Raw genomic sequence first — 22917 nt, 5'->3', positions numbered from 1 at the left:
AAATTCATATGCTGAAGCCCTAACCCTAATATGACTGCACTTGGACAAAGAGTTATTCAGGAGATTATTAAGGTTAAGTGAAGTCCTAAGGGACTTAATTTGCTAGGACTGGTATCCTAATCAGAGGAGTAAAAGATACCAAAGCTCCCTCTCTCTCCATGTGTACACAGGGGAAATCCTTGTAAGGACACAGTGAGAGGGCAGCAGTCTTCAAACCAAGAGAAAGGGTCTCAGGGATCTCGCCAGATACCAGGCCTGTTGGTACCGTGATCTTGGACTTCCCAGCCTTCAGAACTGTGAGACCAAAAATTTTTGTTAAGTCTTTCAGTCTGTGGTATTTTGTTATGGCAGCCAGAGCTGACTAATGAATTTGTTAACATTACAGGGAGATTTTTTTCCCCATTCATCCTTTCAGCTGCATAGGATTCCATTATGTGGGTTTGCTATAGTTTATTCAAGTACATCATATTGATGGACAACTAGATTGTTTATAGTCTTGCTATTATACATAATGCCACAATAATTAGACATTCATAAAATTTTACTTATTTCATAGTTTTGCTAGCAAATTTTTGGTATCAACTTCTACAAGTGGGATTGCTAGATCAAAAGATAAATCTATACATAGTTTTGTTCGTTATTGTCACATCATCATCAGGAAATGGCACTATTTTTTCAACAGCAACATGTAAGCATATCTATTCTTCCATGCATTGGGAACAACATTTGGTTGGTTGCAAATCTGATAGCAAAAAACATTCTGTCAGTATAATTTTAATTTGTGCTCTCTTTATTATGAGTTTGACTATCTTTTCATATATTAAGAGGCATTTACACTTTTTTCCATGAGATGGCTATTCATATCTTTTACCCATTTTTCCATATGGGTGTTGGTCTTTTTGTTCTCAATACTTAGGGGCTCTCTTTGTAATAGGGATATTATAAATAGTCTGTTACATAATTGGCAAAAAATAATTGTTCCCAGTTTGTCATTTGCCTTTTGACTTGCTTATGATATTTTTGCCATTTTCAAGTATATTTTTACTTTTATGGAATCAATTTTATGAATTTTTTTAATACTTTTTTTTTTCATTTTTAAAATAGGCTCCATGCCCAAGTTGGGGCTTGAACTCACAACCCTGAGATAAAGAGTTATGTGTTCTACTGACTGAATCAGCCAGGTGCCCCAGTGAAACATTTCTGTTCCTTGAAATCTTTTTCACTGTGTAGGTTATATCTTTATCTCTAAAAGGAGTAGATATGGAAACCAATTCTAGTCAGAGATTTCCTTCAGGCTCAAAAATCTGATGTTTTTCTAAGTAAGCTCTGTTTTTATGTTGTAGAATTAGACTCAGCCATAATGGGATAAACTTCCATATTTGCTGCTTCCCCAATTTCATTGAGATTCTACCGTATCTTCATATATACCCATTTTATATCAAGATTTATTTATTTTCAGATTTTTTTAAAGAACTAAGTTTGTTTTTCTCCCTGCAGTTCTTTTCTGTTAAATTACAAAAGAACATGTGTGGTTGTTTTTTCTCCCTTAGAATATAAACTTTGCATAAACAGAAAACTTACCTGATTCATTAACTCTATTTTCTATGGGTTTTAACTAATGCATATTGAAAAATCTGTTAGTCATAAAAGAACCATTCCAGTTACATTTAAAAATTGTCAGCTCAAAGCCATACTGTTTTGATTGTATGAAGGAGCTGATCTTTCTACGAAATGATATATCCCAGCATTGAGACTAGGTCAAAAGAATTCTTTCCATTTTAACAACTGAAAAGATTATATTAAGGCTTCAGCCTTTCTTACTGATTCATTTCTTGCTTTCTTCCCAGAGGGCTCTTTCATAACAAGAATAAACTTTTTGACAATAGACCAATGCTGGAAAAGACAAGATTGTTAAACAAAAAAAATGTCACTATTCTCACAACATCACTTTATTATACCACAAGGACAGCATTGGCTCTCAGTTTCTAAAACAAAGGAAGGGAGAAGTTGAGAGTTGGAGGGAAGGAATAAAGAAATAAGGGAAGAAAGAAAATAAATAGGGACCTAACCACCTATATTATTTAGTTATGCATGGCAATTCTGTAAACAATACTTAGAAAAGTATTCAAGACACATTTGACATGGCTACCATAATTAAAACATACATTATACTTACCAAGAACTCTTATTGCTAAGGTGTAGATACCCAGGGCAAAAGACTTAAGTTGTGGCTTAATGCACCTAAAAACAACAAAAGCACTATAAAGAAATGTAGCCCATTAAAGCAAATAGTAATGTTAGTGATAATCTGCTTAACACATATGAAATAATGTTAGAATTCAAGTAGAATTTATGGAGAACCCATAGTGTCCTAGCATAGGGTGGGCAAATTATGTAACTCCATGTGCTATTAGATGCAATGCATCAGAGAGTTTACAGTTACTATTTCCAAAATGTAAATCACCTCTCCATGATATATTCAAGTGGTATTGGATAAAGTAAAATTGTCAGTTTAATCAGCAAACAACAAAGACTTACAGACAAAAAAATTCTAAGAAATTTGAGGCAACAAGGGATCAATAACCTATAACTAATTTTTGTGGCTCTTGGTCTAAAAGCACAGGACTATATTGATCTGAGTTGATAACAATCACCATTGCTGTAGTATGCTAAGTGTTTCTGTTAAATAGTGGGGACCTGAATCTTGCAGCCAAGTATAAGAATACCTAAATAACAAGAGCATCCTTAATATGACTGTATAGCTTTAAGTAATTGGCCTGTCAATTTTAATGATAATAATCATGATGATATTATAATAACTATTGAGTGTTAAGCATGGTACCAATTTCTTCATATGTATAATATCACTTAATCTCTACTTTAAAGGGGGCAAAAATCACAACTTTTCTCCTTTAATCCAAGAACATCTCCTTCTGCCATCAAAACACAGCGTGGTTCATTTGAAGGGCTGGTGGTGAAGATAACTCTTCCTTAGGAGCCTGATTAAGTACTTGACCCAGTATAAGTTGTAGAAGAAACAGCCACCCATGAAGAAGAATTGTGGTTTGAGAACTCTGGTGCAATGCTCTCCATATCATGCTCCCGTTTGAAAACACAGTATCACATGTTTTCCTTAAGCCCTTTTGCGAAAAACGTATTTGTGGATGTTAGGTCCTATTTTCTGTTTATCTTTCCTAATCGATTTCCTTAATATACTGTGGGAAATCATAGATATATACTTTTGATGAGTTTCATTGTAGAATAATATTATATTCATCCTTCAATATGTACATTAAGTTAAAAATCAACTAAGCATCTCATAAAAGATGGGTTTCTGATAAAATCTGACTTTTTATGCTTAATAACTTTACCAAAATTTGTAATATTTTTAGATTATTTTATCAATTGTATAATAGTAATATTTGCCTGGCTAATTCCATTAGGAAGACAATTTTTTAAAAGATTTTATTTATTATTTATTTGACAGAGAGAGAGAGAGAGACCACAAGCAGGCAGAGAGGCAGGCAGAGGGAAAGGGGAAGCAGGCTCCCCCTCTCTCCCAAGCAGAGAACCCGATGTGGGGCTCGATCCCAGGACTCTGAGATCATGCCCAAGCCGAAGGCAGAGGTTCAACCCACTGAGCCACCCAGGCGCCCCTCATTAGGAAGAAAATTTTATCACTGACAAAATTTTATCACTGACAATTATCCAATACCATTTAAATATAGTTATATATAGCTATATATAGTTATAACTATATATACACACATATATATATAGTTATAAAATTACTATTTTAAAGTTTGAATTTATATACTTTTTTATAGAGATCTATGATAGGAGAGTCAATAAATAATGTTCAAACATAAATTATATTACAATAGAAGAGAAGCCTATAGGAAAGTTGAATTAAGATATAAGCACAAGAAGAAAGAAATATGTAACATATTCACTGTAAAAGATTTTTTTGTGTGTAATTTTAAATTAGGTGATATTGGTTACCTAATCTGTTTTCTAGATTCTCACTGATTACATTTAAAAGAGTGATCTACATTTAAAATTATTATATTTTTAAATGTAAATATTTATAATACTGGAAATCAATGCTTACTTACTATTAAATTTAAGTTTTTAGATGTTCATTTAATAATATGGAAAAGGGATACACAGTTTTAAAAATTCTTTTAGAGTTTTGAAGCAAACACACTTGGAATCATTAACATATATTCATAGATTAGAGAACACAATTGGTTCAAAGTTATGAATACCCCCCACACCCATATATATAGATAATTCTCGTCAGAACAAGAAAAATGACCTATATATTAAAATAATAAATGTGAAACATTGTGATATTAGATGAATCTTTAAAACTATCTTAAAATTTTATCATCCATAATTTGGTGAAGCCATGCTTAATCTAAAACACAACCTAGGGGCACCTGGCTAGCTCAGTTGGTAGAGCATGTGACACATGATCTCTGGGTTGTTAAGTTTGAGTCCCATGTTGGGTGTAGAGATTACTTAAAATTAAAATCTTAAAAAAATAATAAAAAACACATTTAGTCTACACTGGATAATATTATCCAGAAATAGCATATTATTATTGATAATAATAATGTGATAATTATTATATTATCTAGAAATAGCATAGTGTAATTTTTGAGTGGCTATAGTGATGTAGGTACTATAGTGGTATAGGCTCTCTAGACCAATGATTTGCAAAAAATTTTTAGCTAGAAAAACTTCTTTTCAACCATATTTTTGCATAAAAACCCAAAATGGGAAGAGTCTAAAACTAGAACAAGGATATGGGTCAAGACCCCCGAGAGAGCAATAAGGAATCACAATTCTATGGAACAGAATTTGAAATCAATGTTCCAAATGATTGTAGTACATCTTTTATTAAAACTGGGTCAGGGAGAATGTGTTCACCTCAGAAGCAGTATGTATCCAGGTATGCCACCTAGAGATAAAGTATAGGACGTGATGACTGAAATGACAAGGAAATACAGAAACATTTTGGGACATCCGTTATCTTTTTGACACCTGCCCACCATGCCTGAGGAATTTCCTGACTTTGAGGCTGCAATCCCCACACAGGTGCAGTTATAAAATATCTGTAACACAACAGAACAAAGTCCAATTATTGAGGTAACATTTAAGTAAAATTGAAAATATATATTTGTTTAAATAGACTTCACAATATAGTATGCATGCATTATATAAACGATAAGGTAAATATTCTTTTATTTCTCTGTGTTAAGCTATAGTGAGCAAAGTGAAATCTATACAGATCATGTTTTTTTCATCCAAACAGCAGCTGTTCAAACTACTGACCCTACCAAACAATCTCTCAGTAAATCCTAGTGCATCCAAACATACTTCATCTTCTTCTCTGCCATTTCCAAGTCTAAGCCACCATTATTTCTTGCCTTGGTTATTGCAGTGATCTCATTATGCTCAACTTATTTCCACTCTTATCCAACTATCATTTGTTACCCACACAGTAACCAAAGTGAGCCTTTAAAAATGGCAGTCACTATTCTCAGCCTTCCAGTAGCTTCTTCTTATGGTTGTATAAAATCCAAAATCCTTACAGAAGCTTACACACTATAATGGAGCTCCTGGATTCCCCTCTGATCTCACAGCTCAGTGATCTTCCCTCTCTCCCTCTGCTTCAGCAGCACACATGGGTTCCCACTGTGCCCTTGCCAATCTTCGAACATGGTGAGTTTACCCATGCCTTACAGCCTCGCTGTTCTCTCTGCTGGGTAGCTCTTCTAGATAGTATGAGGGCTGGTGCACATACCCCAGGTCTCTGCTCAGTTCATTAAAGAGGGCTTCCATGACCACCCATTCAAAAAAATACCCCCATCTCTCCATCCTTTATCCTAACTCACCTTTTTCTTACAGTGCTTATCATTACCCATTAGAATACTATATATTCATTTGTTTTTAAACTATATATCCCACTAGAATGAAACCTCTAGCAGAAACCGTCTTTCTCATCATCACATATGTAGAGCCTAAAAAGGGTCCTCTTTTTAGGCATTCAACAAAAAATCTGTTAAATAAATGGGCATAATTTGAGGATGTGACTTTTTAATGGTAACTGGGGGAAAAAATCCTGACTAATAAACCTCAACTAAATCTTGGAGAGGCAACTTTGATAATCCCTCATTATTTTTATAAATTTCACAAAAGAGTTTGTGAATTTTTAGTCAAATAGTGAAACAAAACTGGCATTTCCTTTCCAAGGAAGAGTAGAAATGTTGTTGTTGTTTTTTTAACTGTCAGGTAAAAACTTTTGAACCCTGACCTTGCCTCTTACTAGATACATGAGTTTAGGCACTTCAGTGCCTCAGTTCTCACATGAGAAAAATAAGTAATACCCAATTACTCGAAGATCATGATATTTAAATCCTATTTTTTTTTTTTTAAGCACCTCTCTTAGTTCCTGGCATGAATGTTTTCGATAAGTGAAGTTCTAGGTAAGGAAAACTTTCAAGCAGTTTGGAGAATAGAGGCTGGGAGAAAAGAAAGGAGCAGGAGGAAGAGAAAGGAAGGGAAAGGGAAGGGGAGGGGAGGGGAGGGAAGGGAAGGGAAAAGAGGGAGAAATGGAGAAAGGAAATGAAAAGAGAAGAGAAGAAAAAAAGGAAGGAAGGAAGGGAGAAAAGAGGCAGGGAGGGAGGAAAGGAAAGGAAGGAGGGAAGAGGGAAACGGAGAGAGGAGAGGGAAAGCGGAATGGAGGTCAAAACTCAGTTTCAGTTGGGTGGGTAGTCCCGTTCACGGTTGCTGGAGGCCAACACTTTCTACTCTGAATAAAAAGTCAAAGTAACAATAAACAGAGAAAACCAACATGTTACTCTACATCGACATTAAGTCTTCACCTAAGCATTCTTATCTAGTCGATAAGTATATGTAAATAGATGTGTGGGTTAATTTTCAGCCCTCCAGGACTGTCAAATACAGGCAGATTTCATCACCACAAATAGACAGCAGTCTGACCACTAGCCATATAAACGGAGAGTACAAGAGAGAGTCTATGTTTGAGACAGAAATGTAAAGGTGTGACTACAGAAATGAGTCTTTTAATGATTAAAGTACATAATATCCTTCACAACTGATTTCTTACCTTTATTTCCAACCTCATCTCCATAATCCACCTTACAGAGCTCCTTCATTCCAGCACCTACTCTTTTCACACATGGGCTTGATTTCCCAGGCAGAACGTCTGGTACTATCAATCTCCTCAAAATCAAGTTTGTGATCCCTGGGTTTAGACCTCTCAGGCTAGACTTTCTAACAGTGGCCTCTACTTGTCCTGTCCCTAAAACCTCCAACTACCACTGGCCTTGGGGCCAGAAGAATTGGATCCCAATGCAGATCTTATCATATGATCTTATCACTGAGATTTTCTCAATTGAGGCTAATATTCCCCACAAGCAAAATGAGAGAAGTACATCACTGTGAGGCTCTTCTAGCATGTTTCATGATTCTAATTCTTACCCTAGTTCTTTCAACAAGTCTAGTCCACTAGCTCTCCATGTAAAAGAACAAGGGTAGAGTAAGATCCAGAACGGTGACCAGTGTGGTCTGCTTCTGGGTTGGTCCCTGAGCTCCCACAGAGCTGTGTGGTTTATGTAGAAGGCACCACAGGCACACACATTAGGGATTTCTTACAAGAGTTTTTCCACTCCTGGTGGAGGTTTGACAACCAGCAAGACATGCCGATGCATATGTGATTCCATTTTCACCACACACAGGTTCCCATTTTGTCTCTGAACATTTGCATCTTGAGTTGCAATCTGAAAAGAGAGCTCGTTCATGATAAGAGACAGGTTTGGTTCTGAAAAGAAATGTAACAGTATAAAATATTACCTCTTAGCAGGCAGCACCCTAAAATCTTCAAAAATCAGTGTTCTTGAGTAATGTAAGTGGCACTGCCAATGGAGCTTGCCTTTTGAAAACACAATGGTCATCAGGAATGCTGGTTTCTGATTATTAAATGTGAGTCTACTATTAAAAAGCTTTCTCTTGAAAGTTATCTTTAGAGGTTTACACATTCACATAATATCCAGTTCTTGGTTTATGGTTTCTATTAAAATCGACGTTCTCTAGCATCTTCTAATGTATTTCTATGCAAGGATGGAGGAAAATGGCTAACAAAGCAGAAAGATAGAGTAAACTTCTAGAGCAACTAATGACGTTTCTTAAATGCATTGCAGGCAATGTGTGCATGCGCGTGCGTGCTTTTCTGTAAATTTCCTTCACAACTGTCCCAGCATCAACAAAATGGGCATTGCTGATGGTGCAGTAAAAGAAAAAAACAGTCAAGCAGTCAGCATTATGTCAACAGACTTCAGTTTGGAAGAACTACACATCCTATGTGAGTGTCTTACTAAAAAAAGCATTGGCAGTTCATCTAACTTTTGCTCTCTCTCATAATATCCCACTCTACGTAGCTCTTCCATATCTCATGTCACTCTTTCCGATTCTCTTGCACATGCTTTTTCAATCACTTACCCATTCATTTGTTCATGTGTTCAAAATTGTGTGGAAGCCTTCTAAGTGCTAGCTTTGGGAGGAGAGAAGATAGTTACAAATATGAATGAGACAATATTTGCCCTTAAGGAACTATCTTTTTGTTCTAACAGTTAACTTTACATAATTTTGATATCTTCTCTCTTTTCTCTCCCTGTCATTCTGTCTTACCTTCTCCCCTTACCTCTCCCAGAATTCCTCCTCTTTCACCTCTATTTCTTCCCCTCAACTGAATGACCTCATTCTTCTTCTTTTATTCTCCTTGTTCTTTTCATATTCCTGTATTCTTCTAGGGGGTACTTGTGCAAGAATATTTCTCTTCTACCTGCAACTTATTTTTCATCCATTAGCACTCCATCATTCTTTTTGTTTTTTTTCCCCATTATTTTGAATTTATTTATTTGTTTAATCTCCTCCTCTCATTTTTTTTTTTTAACAAAAGTGTTTGAGGGCCTTAAAACCAAAACAACAACAAAACCCCCAAGGGCACTGTCATGTACACTCAGTAAGGGCAGAATGATTTATTTTATTCACTCCTGTATCTCCAGCAGCAAGAACAATCTGCGACATACTAGGTTAAGAAACAAGATTTCTGGTAAGTCAATCAAAGTAAAATGCTATTCTATTTTGGAGGAAAATAAATGTCATTTTGGCCCCTCCTTCTAAGAGGTAAACCCCATAATGGCTGCAATTATAATTTCTTAATTGATGGAATATTCCATCTAGTAGAACTGCCATGCATTTGGTTACTGCAAACATAAAAAACAAAAACAAAAACAAACAACAACAACAACAAAAAAACAGCCCCTGAGATGTCTCCAGACAGAATAAAAGGGTATAACTAGGCCTTCTGGGAAGTCATATAGGAATATTTCATCCTGTTCTCTTCCATAAGGCATTATTTGGTAAATTAACTGAAACTATTTGGTAGTATCTGAAAGTATAAATAAGTGCCTTTGAAAGCCTAGAATCAGGCCACTATGGGTAGTGTAGGACTGAGATCTCAGAAGGTTGGTGTGGAAAAAATTTGGGGGGAGATCTAGGCCAACTTCTCATTTGGCAGATCAGGAAAGTCATGTCAAAAGTGGGCAAATTACTGGCTCAAATTCACAATGTTTATTAGAGACAAACTTCAAAATGAGAATTCTTCCAGGCCTTTGGATTCTAAATTCTTGTCTCACATCAAACTTACTCTCATTATTGCAGAAGAAAGGTTTCTTCCATTACCATATCTAAAGCTGCCTACAGGGTTCCTGTTGAAAGCCCAGAATCAAAACAGCCTTGTGGAACAAAACAACTCAGGATAATCCCTGGGGAGCATCTTGTATTCTATAAAGCCAATTATTTTCTATTACTAAAAGTAAGTTAAATTTATCATCTATGACTATCTTGAAGCAGAAATTAATTGCATGCATGTTTTACAAAGGATGTGTTGACAGAATTATTTAATCTCCATGTATTTGCATTCTTTCCAAATTTCCTCTTGTGATTAAGTTCTAGCTTCAGAGCATTGTGGTCTGTAAATATGCAGGGAATGATCCCAATCTTTTGATACTGGTTGAGACCTGATTTATGACCCAGGATGTGGTCTATTCTGGAGAATGTTCCATGTGCACTAGAGAAGAATGTATATTCTGTTGCTTTGGGATGGAATGTTCTGAATATATCTGTGATGTCCATCTGGTCCAGTGTGTCATTTAAGGCCTTTATTTCCTTGTTGATCTTTTGCTTAGATGATCTGTCCATTTCAGTGAGGGGAGTGTTAAAGTCCCCTGCTATTATTGTATTACTGTCGGTGTATTTCTTTGATTTTGTTATTAATTGGTTTATATAGTTGGCTCCTCCCATGTTAGGGGCATAGATATTTAAAATTGTTAGGTCTTCTTGTTGGACAGACCCTTTGAGTATGATATAGTGTCCTTCCTCACCTCTTCTTATAGTCTTTGGCTTAAAATCTAATTGATCTGATAGAAGGATTGCCACCCCAGCTTTCTTCTGATGTCCATTAGCATGGTACACTGTTTTCCACCCCCTCACTTTAAATCTGGAGGTGTCTTCGGGTCTAAAATGAGTTTCTTGTAGGCAGCATATTGATGGGTTTTGTTTTTTTATCCATTCTGATACCCTGTGTCTTTTGATTGGGGCATTTAGCCCATTAATATTCAGGGTAACTATTGAGAGATATGAATTTAGTACCATTGTATTGCCTGTAAGGTGGCTGTTACTGTATATTCTCTCTGTTTCTTTCTGATCTACTACTTTTAGGTTCTCTCTTTGCTTAGAGGACCCCTTTCAATATTTCCTGTAGAGCTGGTTTGGTGTTTGCAAATTCTTTCAGCTTTTGTTTGTCCTGGAAGATTTTTATCTCTCCTTCTATTTTCAATGATAGTATTCTTGGCTGCATGTTTTTGTCGTTTAGTGCTCTGAATATATCATGCCAGTTCTTTCTGGCCTGCCAGGTCTCTGTGGATAGGTCCGCTGCCAATCTAATGTTTTTACCCTTGTATGTAACAGACTTTTTTTCCCGGGCTGCTTTCAGGATTTTCTCTTTGTCTCTAAGACTTGTAAATTTTACTATCAGGTGACGGGGTGTGGACCTATTCTTGTTGATTTTGAGGGGGATTCTCTGTACCTCCTGGATTTTGATGCTTGTTCCCTTTGCCATATTAGGGAAATTCTCTCCAATAATTCTCTCCAATATACCTTCTGCTACCCTCTCTCTTTCTTCTTCTTCTGGAATCCCAATTATTCTAATGTTGTTTTGTGGTGTCGCTTATCTCTCGAATTCTCTCCTCGTGGTCCAGTATTTGTTTGTCTCTCTTTTGCTTAGCTTCTTTATTCTCTGTCATTTGGTCTTCTATGTCACTAATTCTTTCTTCTGCCTCATTTATCCTAGCAGTGAGAGCTTCCATTTTTGATTGCACCTCATTAATAGCTTTTTTTATTTCAACTTGGTTATATTTTAGTTCTTTTATTTCTCCAGAAAGGGCTTTTATCTCTCCGGTGAGGGTTTCTCTAATTTCTTCTATGCCTTTTTCAAGCCTGGCTAGAACCTTGAGAATTGTCATTCAGAACTCTAGATCTGTCATATTACCAATGTCCGTATTGATTAGGTCCCCAGCCTTCGGTACTGCCTCTTGTTCTTTTTTTTTTGTGGTGAGTGTTTCCGCCTTGTCATTTTGTCCAGATAAGATTTGCTTTCTCCTGCTGTGGAATTCTGCTGTTTTTGGTGAGTGAAGTTGGTCTTGGCTGGGTTTCTTGTTGATCTTCTGGGGGAGGGGCCTGTTGTAGTGATTCTCAAGTGTCTTTGCTGCAGGCAGAATTGCACCGCCCTTGCCAGGGGCCAGGCTAAGTAATCCGCTCGGGTTTGCTTCCGGGAGCTTTTGTTCCCTGAGTGCTTTCCGTAGAGTTCCGGAGGACGGGAATGAAGACGGCGGCCTCCCAATCTCTCGGCCTGGAGGAGCCGAGAGCCTGGGGTTCCGCTCCTCAGTGCGCCCTCAGAGAAAAGCGCCCAATTGCCCTGCCTCCCTGGCCTGCGGTCACGCTGGTAGGAAAGCAGTCAATTGCTGGCACTTGGTGAAATGCGCCCGGTCGCTTCCCTCTCCGTGGCCTCTGGCCACGCTCGGAGCCCACCCAGCCTGCGACCGGTTCAAGGTAACCCTGGGCTGAGAGCTCACTCCTCGGCTTTGTCGCTGTAGCCGGCTTCCCTGCTCTAATACCTGCGAGCTCTGCGGCACTCAGACACCCCCTATCCTACTGTGACCCCGTGGGACCTGGGGTTACGCTGACCCCGCCTGGGCTTCCCGACGGTTTAGCCTCTGGAGCGATGTCTCCCAGTGGAGCAGACTTTTAAAAGTCCCAATTTTGTGCTCCGTTGCTCCGCCGCTTGCCGGGAGCCGGCCCCTCCCCCCGCAGTCTGTCTTCCCATCACTTTGGATTCACTTCTCCTACCTTTCAGAAAGTGGTTGATTTTCTGTTTCTGGAATTGTTTGCTCTTCTCTTCGATTTCCCGTTGGATTTGTACATGTTCACAATGGTTATATAAGCTATCTAGCTGATCTCCTGCTACCCGATGTCATCTCAGCCTGCTACTTCTCTGCCATCTTGACTCTATCCCGACAGAATTATTTAAAATTTTAAGATAACTTTTATCAAATATATCAGAATGTTTATACTCAAATGGGATTTGCTTTCAAAAGAGTCATGTTGGGATGCAAGAGCTTTTTCCAGGGATGTTGCCATTTCTTTGGCTGCTTCCAATAGCAAAGCTACTCTTAAAGGTTAAATCTTTGCCATTGTTGGGAATATTCTGAAAAACATGGAAGGCAATTTTAGTATATGTGCTGCCGAAGCAAGCACTGGAAAGCAATTTTAAAAGAGATTTAGAATGTTTTAGACAATGATAGCATTATTGTAATGCGATTGTAGTTTTTTAAGGCAACTGCTTCAAGAGCTAGTACTGCGAGGGCTAGTACTCATGCAATGACTACTCTATCTTTTATTTGTTTAAAAATATCTAATCATTTATTGTGCAAGTATACTTTTAACGTGAACCTCAAAACCTTGCCACTGTTGCCTGTTTATGTGCTTACTTTTGGCTTAGAAATGCCGTGATGTTGTACAAAGAATATTACACTTTGAAGAGATAATTGAGCTTTCTAAATTCAGTTTCTTTTAAATGAGGGTAACAAAACTTACCTCATAAGGATGCTTTGAGGATACAAGAGAGATAATGAAAGTCACGCTGTTTTGTAAATTGCAAAATACAAAGAAGTTTACCACTGTCCATATACCATTAGGGTCATAGGGACATTTAAAGACAGTGTAGGGCTTCTACTCTCTCCAGAATCTTCTTGCAATTCCTGTTTACAGCTAACGTCCTTATTCTATATTGCTGACTGTTACCAAGGCAATGCTACTACACTCAGTTAAGTCTAACATCACTCTGATAACTCCCAGAAGCAACAGTATATAAATTTCACAGTCACTAGTTTTCTTGGACTTTTTAGATGGTGAAAAGTATAACTGATATTCACTTAAGAGCAGGAGAAACCAGGTTAATGAGGGTGATGGAGATTGGACTATGGAGACAAGACAGACAGGTAAGCATGGAAGGAAGCACAGGAAGAATCCTGGAGAGCAAGCAGGAAATAAGCAGCAGCTGAACTAACCGAAGACAGATCATTATATCAGGAGCACTGGCCTTTGAGGCACAGGCAGAGTTTGGGCAGTGAGGTAGTGCAGTCAGGGTGGTAGGCCTGGCATACAGTAGTGGTTCATTGTTTAATTTAAACAGATAATATATAGTTGGGTGGAAGAATGAAGACAGCTGTGTCTGGGAACTCATGTTCAGAGGTAGAGTGATGGCAAGGATTCTTCAAAGGAAAAGACAGGGTAGTTCCTTGAAGATGCAGCTTTGTATTAAGATTGACAGACCCTGGAAACTAAGAAAAGTAGTCATCCATCCCATACGAGATGGCACAGGTCTGAAAACATCAATAAATATTCTCTTGACCAACTGCTAAGAGCTAAACAGAGCTGTTGTGTGGTTCACCAGGATGAAAAATAGCATTCTCTTCTGAAACGTCACATGATTTGAGTACAACAGAGACTACAAAAAGTAGCACAGAGACCTTTTCAGTTATCCAAGTGTTCAAAGAAAAAAATACATTTACAAATGGCACATCTCTTTTGTGCCAGGCAAGTACTAATCATTTCCATGTATATTATCTTGCTTAAATATGATAAAATTTTATAAAGTAGTATTCTTATTTTTAAAATGGAAAAATTTGGGCCGCCTGGGTGGCTCAGTCAGTTAAAGCCTCTGCCTTCAGCTCAGGTCATGATCCCAGAGTCCTGGGATGGAGCCTTGCATTGGGCTCTTTGCTCAGCAGGGAGCCTGCTTCCCTTCCTCTCTCTCTGCCTGCATCTCTGCCTACTTGTGAGTGCTCTCTCTCTCTGTCAAATAAATAAACAAAAACTTTAAAAAATTTTTTAAAAAATATAATGGAAAATTTGAGGTTTGATTACATTAAATGACCTATGTAATGTCACTTCACTAATGATGGACAGAGGTAGATTCAAGGTCTGTGTTTTCCATTGTCAGGTTGCCCTATACAGGAAGATGTAGATTTAATATTTTTAATAATTTCTCTTAGACAACCAAATTCAAAGGAGATGACAAATTTTGGTGACAATAACAGCTCCCAGGTCAATGTACCGTCGGCTATTCCATGATAAAACTATAATTCCTTTCTCATATTTATGATGTTTACAATAAAATTATCTTATTTTGAAGCTCTATCTACAATTAATTTGATTAAACAAGCTAATGTTCTCAGATTACTTAATAAGTGAACCTACCCTTGGTAGGAGACAGTTATTCCTGCCACATCAGAATTTTCACAGCCCAGTGCAAACAGGGAAAGGAATAGGAGGTACCCAAGAACAGACGATCCCAAGTAGAGTTTTGCAGCTCCATACACACTGATCCTGAACTTTTTCATAACTATCCCCCCAGAGAATATTCCAAGGGCCACTGCAGGTATGTTGATGAGTCCTGAAGAACAAACAAACAAACAAACAAATATATAGATATATAATTTTGTGAATCTCTAAAATAAATTTGAGTGTACCGACATAAACTTTCTGAGAGATTATACAAAGCTATATAATAATTCCTGACAACTTATTAGACGGGTTGGTCATTTTGAGTTAAAGAAATATTCATTTACTATTATTCACTGACATATCAAGAGATTTTGTGAGTGTCTAGGCTATAAATTAAGGATAGCACAACTGAGAGTCTCAGAAGCCTGCCTAACACAATATCTAGCACAGAGTTTAAAATCAATAAACACTGAATTAATCAATGAGTCAATGTCTTTCTGGTCTAGTCCCAGGATTAACAGGTATAATCAAGGGGCAACTAGGTGAAAATTAATGTTCTTTAAGTTTGTGCATAAGAGAATAATAGGTACATGGAATTCAGGGAACAAAAACACAGTCTTGGTTCTTTTTTTCTGGCCCAAACCAAATTTATTTTTATTTAGACCCTTAGTTGCTTAGTTTGGTATCCACCCTAACAACTGCAACAACAAAACAATGTATTAGTTGACGACTTTTATATTTACTATTTGCTTATAATGTACCAGCCACTTGGGTAAGCATTTGATGTATCTCTCACATTTATCCTTTACCACAACCCTAGTAGATAGCCATATTGTTATTTTCACTTCTGACAGCAATTTATTCATGGTCATGGTTAGTATGTGTTAAAACCAGATTTGACAATACAGAGTGTGATGTCAAATCTCATGTTTTCAGTCACTACATTATACCATCTCTCCTCCAGACAGTTTGGGACACAGGATTCTTGATAAACAGATGTGCAATCTCACTAGTAATAAAATAAATGTGATTTTAAAACAACACTAAGAAGAGATCCAACAAAGTGGTTGAGAGCTTGGACTCTGGGGACCTAACTGCCTGGTTTGGCTCTCAGCCCCATACCTTCTTGGCTTCGCAATGGCAGGTGATTTCTCTGAACTTCTATAAACCTGTCACCTTACCTATAATATGGAGCAAAAACAGTACTGAGGTGTTAACATGAAAAGTTCTAGCACAATATATGGCACATAAATATCATTCAATTAAGTTGTTACTTGCATTTCAATCTATTAGAGTCACAAAGATGAAAATATTGGGATGGGTGGGTGGAGTGGAACATTTCTGTGTTAGAAAAGGTGGGAAAAGAGGCTCTTTGGTGACTTCTTGTTTAGATTTTAAATTGGTAAATGTTAAAATTAAAATGATCATATTAGAAATCATCCCATCTTGAAGGAGGCAAGATCACAAAACCGTTGGGGAAAAAAAGGGGGAGGGGCTAGTTTTCTTTCCCAGCTAAGCTGAGGTTTGTGGCTGTAGCAAGTGGCAGAGATAAATCCTGGGCCCCTTAAGAGCCAAAGGTCAACTAAGAGGAAACTGATTATTATTTATTTTTCCAAAGAGAGGATATAATGGAAAATAATATAACAAACTTGGTTTCTCATGACCCAAGTTAATAAATGCTAATATATTCTCCCAATTTTTCTGGTCTTTCAATATGGAGATATATTAAACAGATTCCTTCTCTGTTCCAGATTCCATCTTCCTTCTCAAGAATTAAGCATTGCCATGGAGTTGATGTGTGCCATCTAAGACCCTATTTTTACATACATATATTCACAGTACTTGACTTTGAATCCCCCTCTCACAGACCCAAGACTTACACAAAAAGGGCAGAGTCCTATTCTCTCTTTCAATTCTATCTCCCAAAAGCAATTTATAAAAAACACATCTTCTGAAAACTAGCCTCTATATCGAAACCTTGAGAGAGTGTGCTTAGAATTTCATTTATTTTGTAAAATACCAATCCAAACTTGGGACATTAGGAGTCATAGCACAAAGGATACCCTTTGATACCTTTTGTAGGTTCATACTGTGTGGGTTTCCCTAACTTTTCCCCACCCTGATCTGGCCTAGAAGACCTTGAGAATCAAAATGGGGTGATTCTAAGGGCATTGCTCCCTCAGTACAGAATGTTAAAAATCGGGAATATCCTCTCCTGACTGATCTCCTCTTAGAGGACTGTGTTCTCCTAAAACTTCCAGAAAGTTTCATGTACTCTCTTGCCTCCAGTCCTTCTAGGCAAGATATTTGCTTCATCTGATCAACGTCCTTTCAGTACACCACCCTAGTTTCCACATTTTCATGTTTTAACACCCCCTTATTCTTTTACTTTTAATTTAGGTATTGATAACTCTTCCTAGAGGATTTTCTTCTGACTCCAAGATAAGGTTTGTTCTCCCAGAATTCTCTAGACTACTCCTAGAGACTTCTCATAGCCTCCACCAGCCATATGGTGCCTCCAGAGACATCTCTGATATCGGGGTGCACAAGTTGGGTCATCAGAAGCCCCTTTCCTCCCTCTGCCTCTGGCCCTTGTACAGGGTCCCATAGGCATCAGTCTTGGTCCTTGTCACAATTACTGGCTAGCTTATCTGGTTTGCACCCCTCACCTTCCAATAGCACCTTCAAGGCAAAAACTGTGCTCACCATCATATCCTGAGATCCTTGCAGTTTTCCATAAAAATGTGCCAAATGGCTAAACTTTAGTTTATTCACATATAACATTTCTCTTGGATATTTTACTTTCCTATTTCAAGACAAATGAATTATAACATGATTCCATAAAAACAGTAGCAGTATATTTCAAATATACTGTCAGCTTGATTCCCCCTTTCAAATTCCCTAGGATCTGTAAGCTATCTATGCTGGGCCAAGTTGAGTTGATAGCAGATTTCCTAAACATCAAATGAGATGTGCTGCTTGCCTCCCAAAGCTTCTCTTCTTTCATCTAAAGCATTTTAAGTCAGCTAATGAAGTAGAAATTTCACTGATTTCTTCATTACACACTTCTTTTCACTCACACCATAAAATGTGCTGATCTTAAAACGTTTACCATTTAAATACTCCAAATGGAAATACCAGTTGTAATTTACACCAGCATCCACTATTTGTTTCAATTTGTGTATGTCTTTTGGACTTAATATGTTTACTCAAATAACAGGAAAGCTAAGAGAAATTTAAGAATGAATATGTTGTTGTTACTTCCATATGCTCATTCAAGCTGAAGGCCTTATTCTTTGTTACTGTTCAAAACAGGAGTTATTAAATATAAATATTTATATATATTAAATATAAATATTTTAAGATCAACAGCACAGTTACAATATAATTTGGGAACTCTGATTCCCGTACAAATGTACATTAGCCTTAGCCATTAAAATAAAATGGTAATAGGTTATAGTAATAATAGTACTTTGGGATGTTTTAGAGCTCTTCTCCCAGCAAAGTAAAATTCTGTAATATATAATGGAACTTCACAATGTTACATGTTAGAAGATTTAAATATATGGGATTTTTCACACTCACGTAGCCAATTTGGTGTAGACAAAGAAGTAAAATTAGCCATCTTTCTTGGGTATAATAAGAGTATTTTTTTTGTCACAAACTTAAGATTGTTTTCCATTATTTCTCAGATTTTTACTATAACCTGACCTAATTTTAGAACATATCATAACACATATTTAATTTGCTATGCTAGCTTAGCCACAAAAAATTAATGTTTTCTATTATAAGCAACTTTCCCCAAATAATTATCATAACTTTCCCTTATTTGTCTGTGTATCGTCTCCATGAATGGAGAACGGATCATTGCTGTCAATGAGAATCAATGTCAATGTATCATGTCCACTAGGTATTGTTTTATTTAATAAAAAAAAACTCCAAGAAATTAAGAAAAATGACTAAAAAGTTGCAATCTGTGTATTAAGAAGGAAAACAAAACTTAAGATTATTTTCACGTAACTTAACAGTGATAGGAGAAGCTTTAAAAAAAGGAGAAAAATTAAGCTATCTATCTAAACTTCTTCCAGTGGAAACTGCAATGGGGAAAAAAAACCCCACACACTTGAAAAGGCAAGATCATTTTGCCATATACCTCCTAGTCCCTGAATTTGAAACATTTTTGTTGCTTACTTTTCATTAATTTTCTTGGCAAAATTATATTTTAATAATAATTTTAATAATTAAAATTATATTTTAATAAGTAGTTAACATGAGAAAATATTAATCTAAACTTTAGAAATATGGCCAACATAGCAAAACACATACAGCAAAAATAAATCAACATTATAACAACTGGCCCTTGAACACTAGGAAAATTTCTGTTTATTCTCTCTGCCATGTCATGTCAAATGCCTTCTCTGAGAGCAGAGAGGAAATGTGCTTTCTTTGTGCTTCTCCCTTATTTCATCACAGAAAGGATCATTCTTTGTAACTTCCCCCAGCACATCCCCCCAAAAAATGAAGGAGGAAAGAGAGAGAAGTATGATAGAAGAAGAGAAAGAAGTGAGAGAATAGTATTTACTGAATGACAGCTATATGCATTTACAATGCATTTTCGAGGTCTTATTTAATCTCTTTTTAACCTAATGATGCATCTATTTTCACCATTCTAAAGATAATCAAAATAAGTGTTATGGATGTTGACTCATTTTCCCACTTACCCTTCCTCTGCTTTTCTTCCATACTTAATGTGAAACCCAGATACATTCAGAGAAGAATCCTAGCTATAAAGATTGAAATCATTAGACACTATTACTTATCTCTCACAAAGTACTTGAATAATCCATAGACATGACATGATGGAAACTATGAAGAATCAGAATCTTAGGTAAACTTTGATAGATGAGTTAAAAAATTCTGATGATGAGCTTGGATCTCAGGGACCATATGAGTGTACAGAGGATTATGATTGAAAGAAATCAACTGTCCACTACTTAAAAAACAATTATTAGATTCTTCTTGTCAGTTTTCCAAAAAATGATTATGTCCAGAGAGGAAATATAACTCAGGGGAAATAATTTTATTCCTGGCTACATTATAATGTATGTATGCAATTAGGTAGACCATTGAATCTCTCAGAATTTTAAGTTCTTTCATCTGTGCTAATTTTTCTTAAGAATAATTTTATAGCAAAAGTATTTCATTTATTATCCACCCAATAAAGGAATGAGATTACATACAATCTCATTTTCTATTATAAATATCTTTTCCCAAACAATGCTCATTTTCCTTTTTGAAATAAATGTTTTCAATTTGAAATAAAAAAATGTATTTATCATTCTAGTGACACCAAAATCAAATGCCCTCAAACTCTAAGTGTTATGCACATGTTGAATAATAAGAAATGAACATACACTTAAAGATGTGTCACTTCATTGCAACTCATGGGGAAAAGATGGCTTTTTCATTTTGATAAAAGAACTTTGACCTTTTTCACATTATATAAAAAAACCTGAAATGTATTATAACCAGCAGCGCCTGGGTAGCTCAATCAGTTAAGCATCTGCCTTCCAATGGGGTCATGATCCCAGGGTGTTGGGATCAAACCCCACATCTGGCTGCCTGCTCAGTGAGGAATCTGCTTCTCCCTCTCCCTCTGCCTGTGCCCCTGCTTGTGTTCTCTCTCTCTCTCTCTCTCTCTCAAATAAATAAATAAATAAAATCTTTAAAAACAATCCACTATCTGAAATGTATTATAACCTAAATGTGAAAGTTAAAACACTTAGGCTACTAGTAGAAATATTAGGAAAACATTTTCATGACCTTCAGGTTTGACAATTTCTTGAAACAGGCTTAAAATAGCACTAATGAGAAGAAAAAGACTAGAAAATGGACTTGTTTAAAAATAAAAATGAAACGGGTTGCCAGGTGTAGGGGGTTAGGGAGAGGGGGGTTGGGTTATGGACATTGGGGAGAGTATGTGCTATGGTGAATGATGTGAAGTGTGTAAACCTGGTGATTCACAGACCTGTACCCCTGGAGCTAATAATACATTACATGTTAATAAAAATATGAAGCTCACCACTAGGAGAGTAAAAAGAACTGAAAATAGTGAGAAAATAGTTATAATACGTATATTCAGTAATATAATATATTTTATATATATAATATATATATAATACGTATATTCAGTAAAGAACATGTATCAAGAAAAAAGTACCTATCCCTACAAATCAATAAGAGACAGACTCAAGAGAAACAAGCAAACAATTTGAACATAATCGACAAAAGAGAATGTTGAAATGACTAACAAACCTGCAAAAAAGTGCTCAACATCATCAGTTACCAGTTACATGCAAATAAATCATAGTACAATATCTCCACACTCCAGTAAGAATGATTACAATGAAAAACACTGACAATAGTGAATACCACCGGGATACAGAGAAACTGTAACGTTTTATACTTCTAGCGTGAGTATAAATTTACACAACCCTATTGTAAATGTTTTGGTTATATTTAATGGGTCTAAACATATATGCTTTCCATGACCCAGCAATTCTGCTCCAAGTTACAACCAAGAAAAACATTGTGTATACACCCACCAAAATACATACAGAATGATCATGCAGTGTTATTGATATTAGTTAACACCAGAAAACAACCCAAATGCCCACCAACAATAAAATGAACAAACTGTGGTATAGTCATGTGATAGGATATGACACAGCAATGAAAAAGATCAAACTGTTATACACAACATGAATGAGTCTCATAGATTTCACTTTGAAATAAGCTAGACACAAAAGAGTACACAGCATATGATCCCATTTGTATAAAGTTCAAAAACCATCTATGATGACAGGGTTCAGGCAGGGTTCAGGGTAATTATTAGCTCTGGGAAAGCATATGGAGTAGGACGAGGTTTTTTTTTTTTTAATATTTTATTCATTTATCTGACACAGAGAGATTACAAGTAGGCAGAGAGGCAGGCAGAGAGAGAGGGGGGAAGCAGGCTCCCCGCTAAGCAGAGAGCCCGATGTGGGGCTCTATCCCAAGACCCTGAGATCATGACCTGAGCCGAAGGCAGAGGCTTAACCCACTGAGCCACCCAGGCGCCCCAAGGACGAGGTTTGAGAGAGCCCTCTATGATTCTGAAATGAGCTCCACATTCTAGCTGACAGTCACTACACAGGTTTTCATGTAAACATTTATCCAGCCGAGCTACACATTTAGGGGCTGCAGAGTTAACTAGTGCTTGTAAGTTATAGCTCCATAAACACAAAGGAGATTTTGAAATAAAATTTTAAAAATGTCTCCTAAGCTTTTATTTCTCTTCTATTCTTGTTAAAGTCAGCATAAAGTACCGACTGGCACGGATGGGGTTTTGGGGGGAATAAAACCTAAAATGTTTTTTCAGCTCCACCATTAAATCACACAATTAACTTAATTTGAACCAATCAATGTTGAAAGCAAAAGTTGAGTGGTATAGCTTTAATATTTATAATTTAGAAGAGTAGTCCGAACACTCAATTAAATTAGCATCTGTTAAGTGCCCATTATCCAGGATTGTTACAGGATAATTACATATTCTGAAATAAGCTCAGAGGCCTCTTTCAGAGATAGATACATAGAAAATTTTAAAAACCTTTTATGAAGAAGAAATGTTTTTAAATCATTGGAGTTTCCTACTACTAAGGAATTTGTCCAAAGGAATAAAATATATTTGTGCCTTGAAACAGAACCGTTAAATGATGTCCTCATGGACTAAGGGAGTTAATCCAGGTTTTAAAAGTATCCAATTCCTAGGAGCATGATGTTCATGTATTTGTACATTCTGGTTCTTCTTCATTCATTTCTTCATGCTTTTCTTTGCCCTTCAATAGCTTTTTCATCATTGACTGACCTGCTCTGCTAGAAACACAGTCCTTAAAAATAACCTGAATGCCAGGAGTCAGAAAAGTCCTTTAAATCTGAGCA

The 22917-nt window shown here is 36.6% G+C and overlaps 1 protein-coding gene across 1 annotated transcript in view; it reads right to left on the bottom strand.

Moving 5' to 3' along the window:
* The window catches only part of SLCO1C1 (solute carrier organic anion transporter family member 1C1), a 70913-nt gene that overhangs the window by 3623 nt on the left and 44373 nt on the right, over positions 1-22917 (bottom strand). The window contains exons 10-13 of the mRNA XM_080811043.1: positions 14911-15106; positions 7687-7852; positions 4936-5120; positions 2177-2241 (exon numbers count right to left, since the gene is read on the bottom strand). Coding sequence (XP_080667169.1) covers positions 2177-2241; positions 4936-5120; positions 7687-7852; positions 14911-15106 — 612 coding nt within the window. The remainder of the gene's footprint in view (positions 1-2176; positions 2242-4935; positions 5121-7686; positions 7853-14910; positions 15107-22917) is intronic.

Source organism: Martes martes, assembly GCF_963455335.1.
Source record: "Martes martes genome assembly, chromosome: 8".
Classification (NCBI taxonomy): Eukaryota; Metazoa; Chordata; class Mammalia; order Carnivora; family Mustelidae; genus Martes; species Martes martes.
Note: the sequence above shows the minus strand (reverse complement) of the source record. Positions and strands in the feature narration are given on the sequence as shown.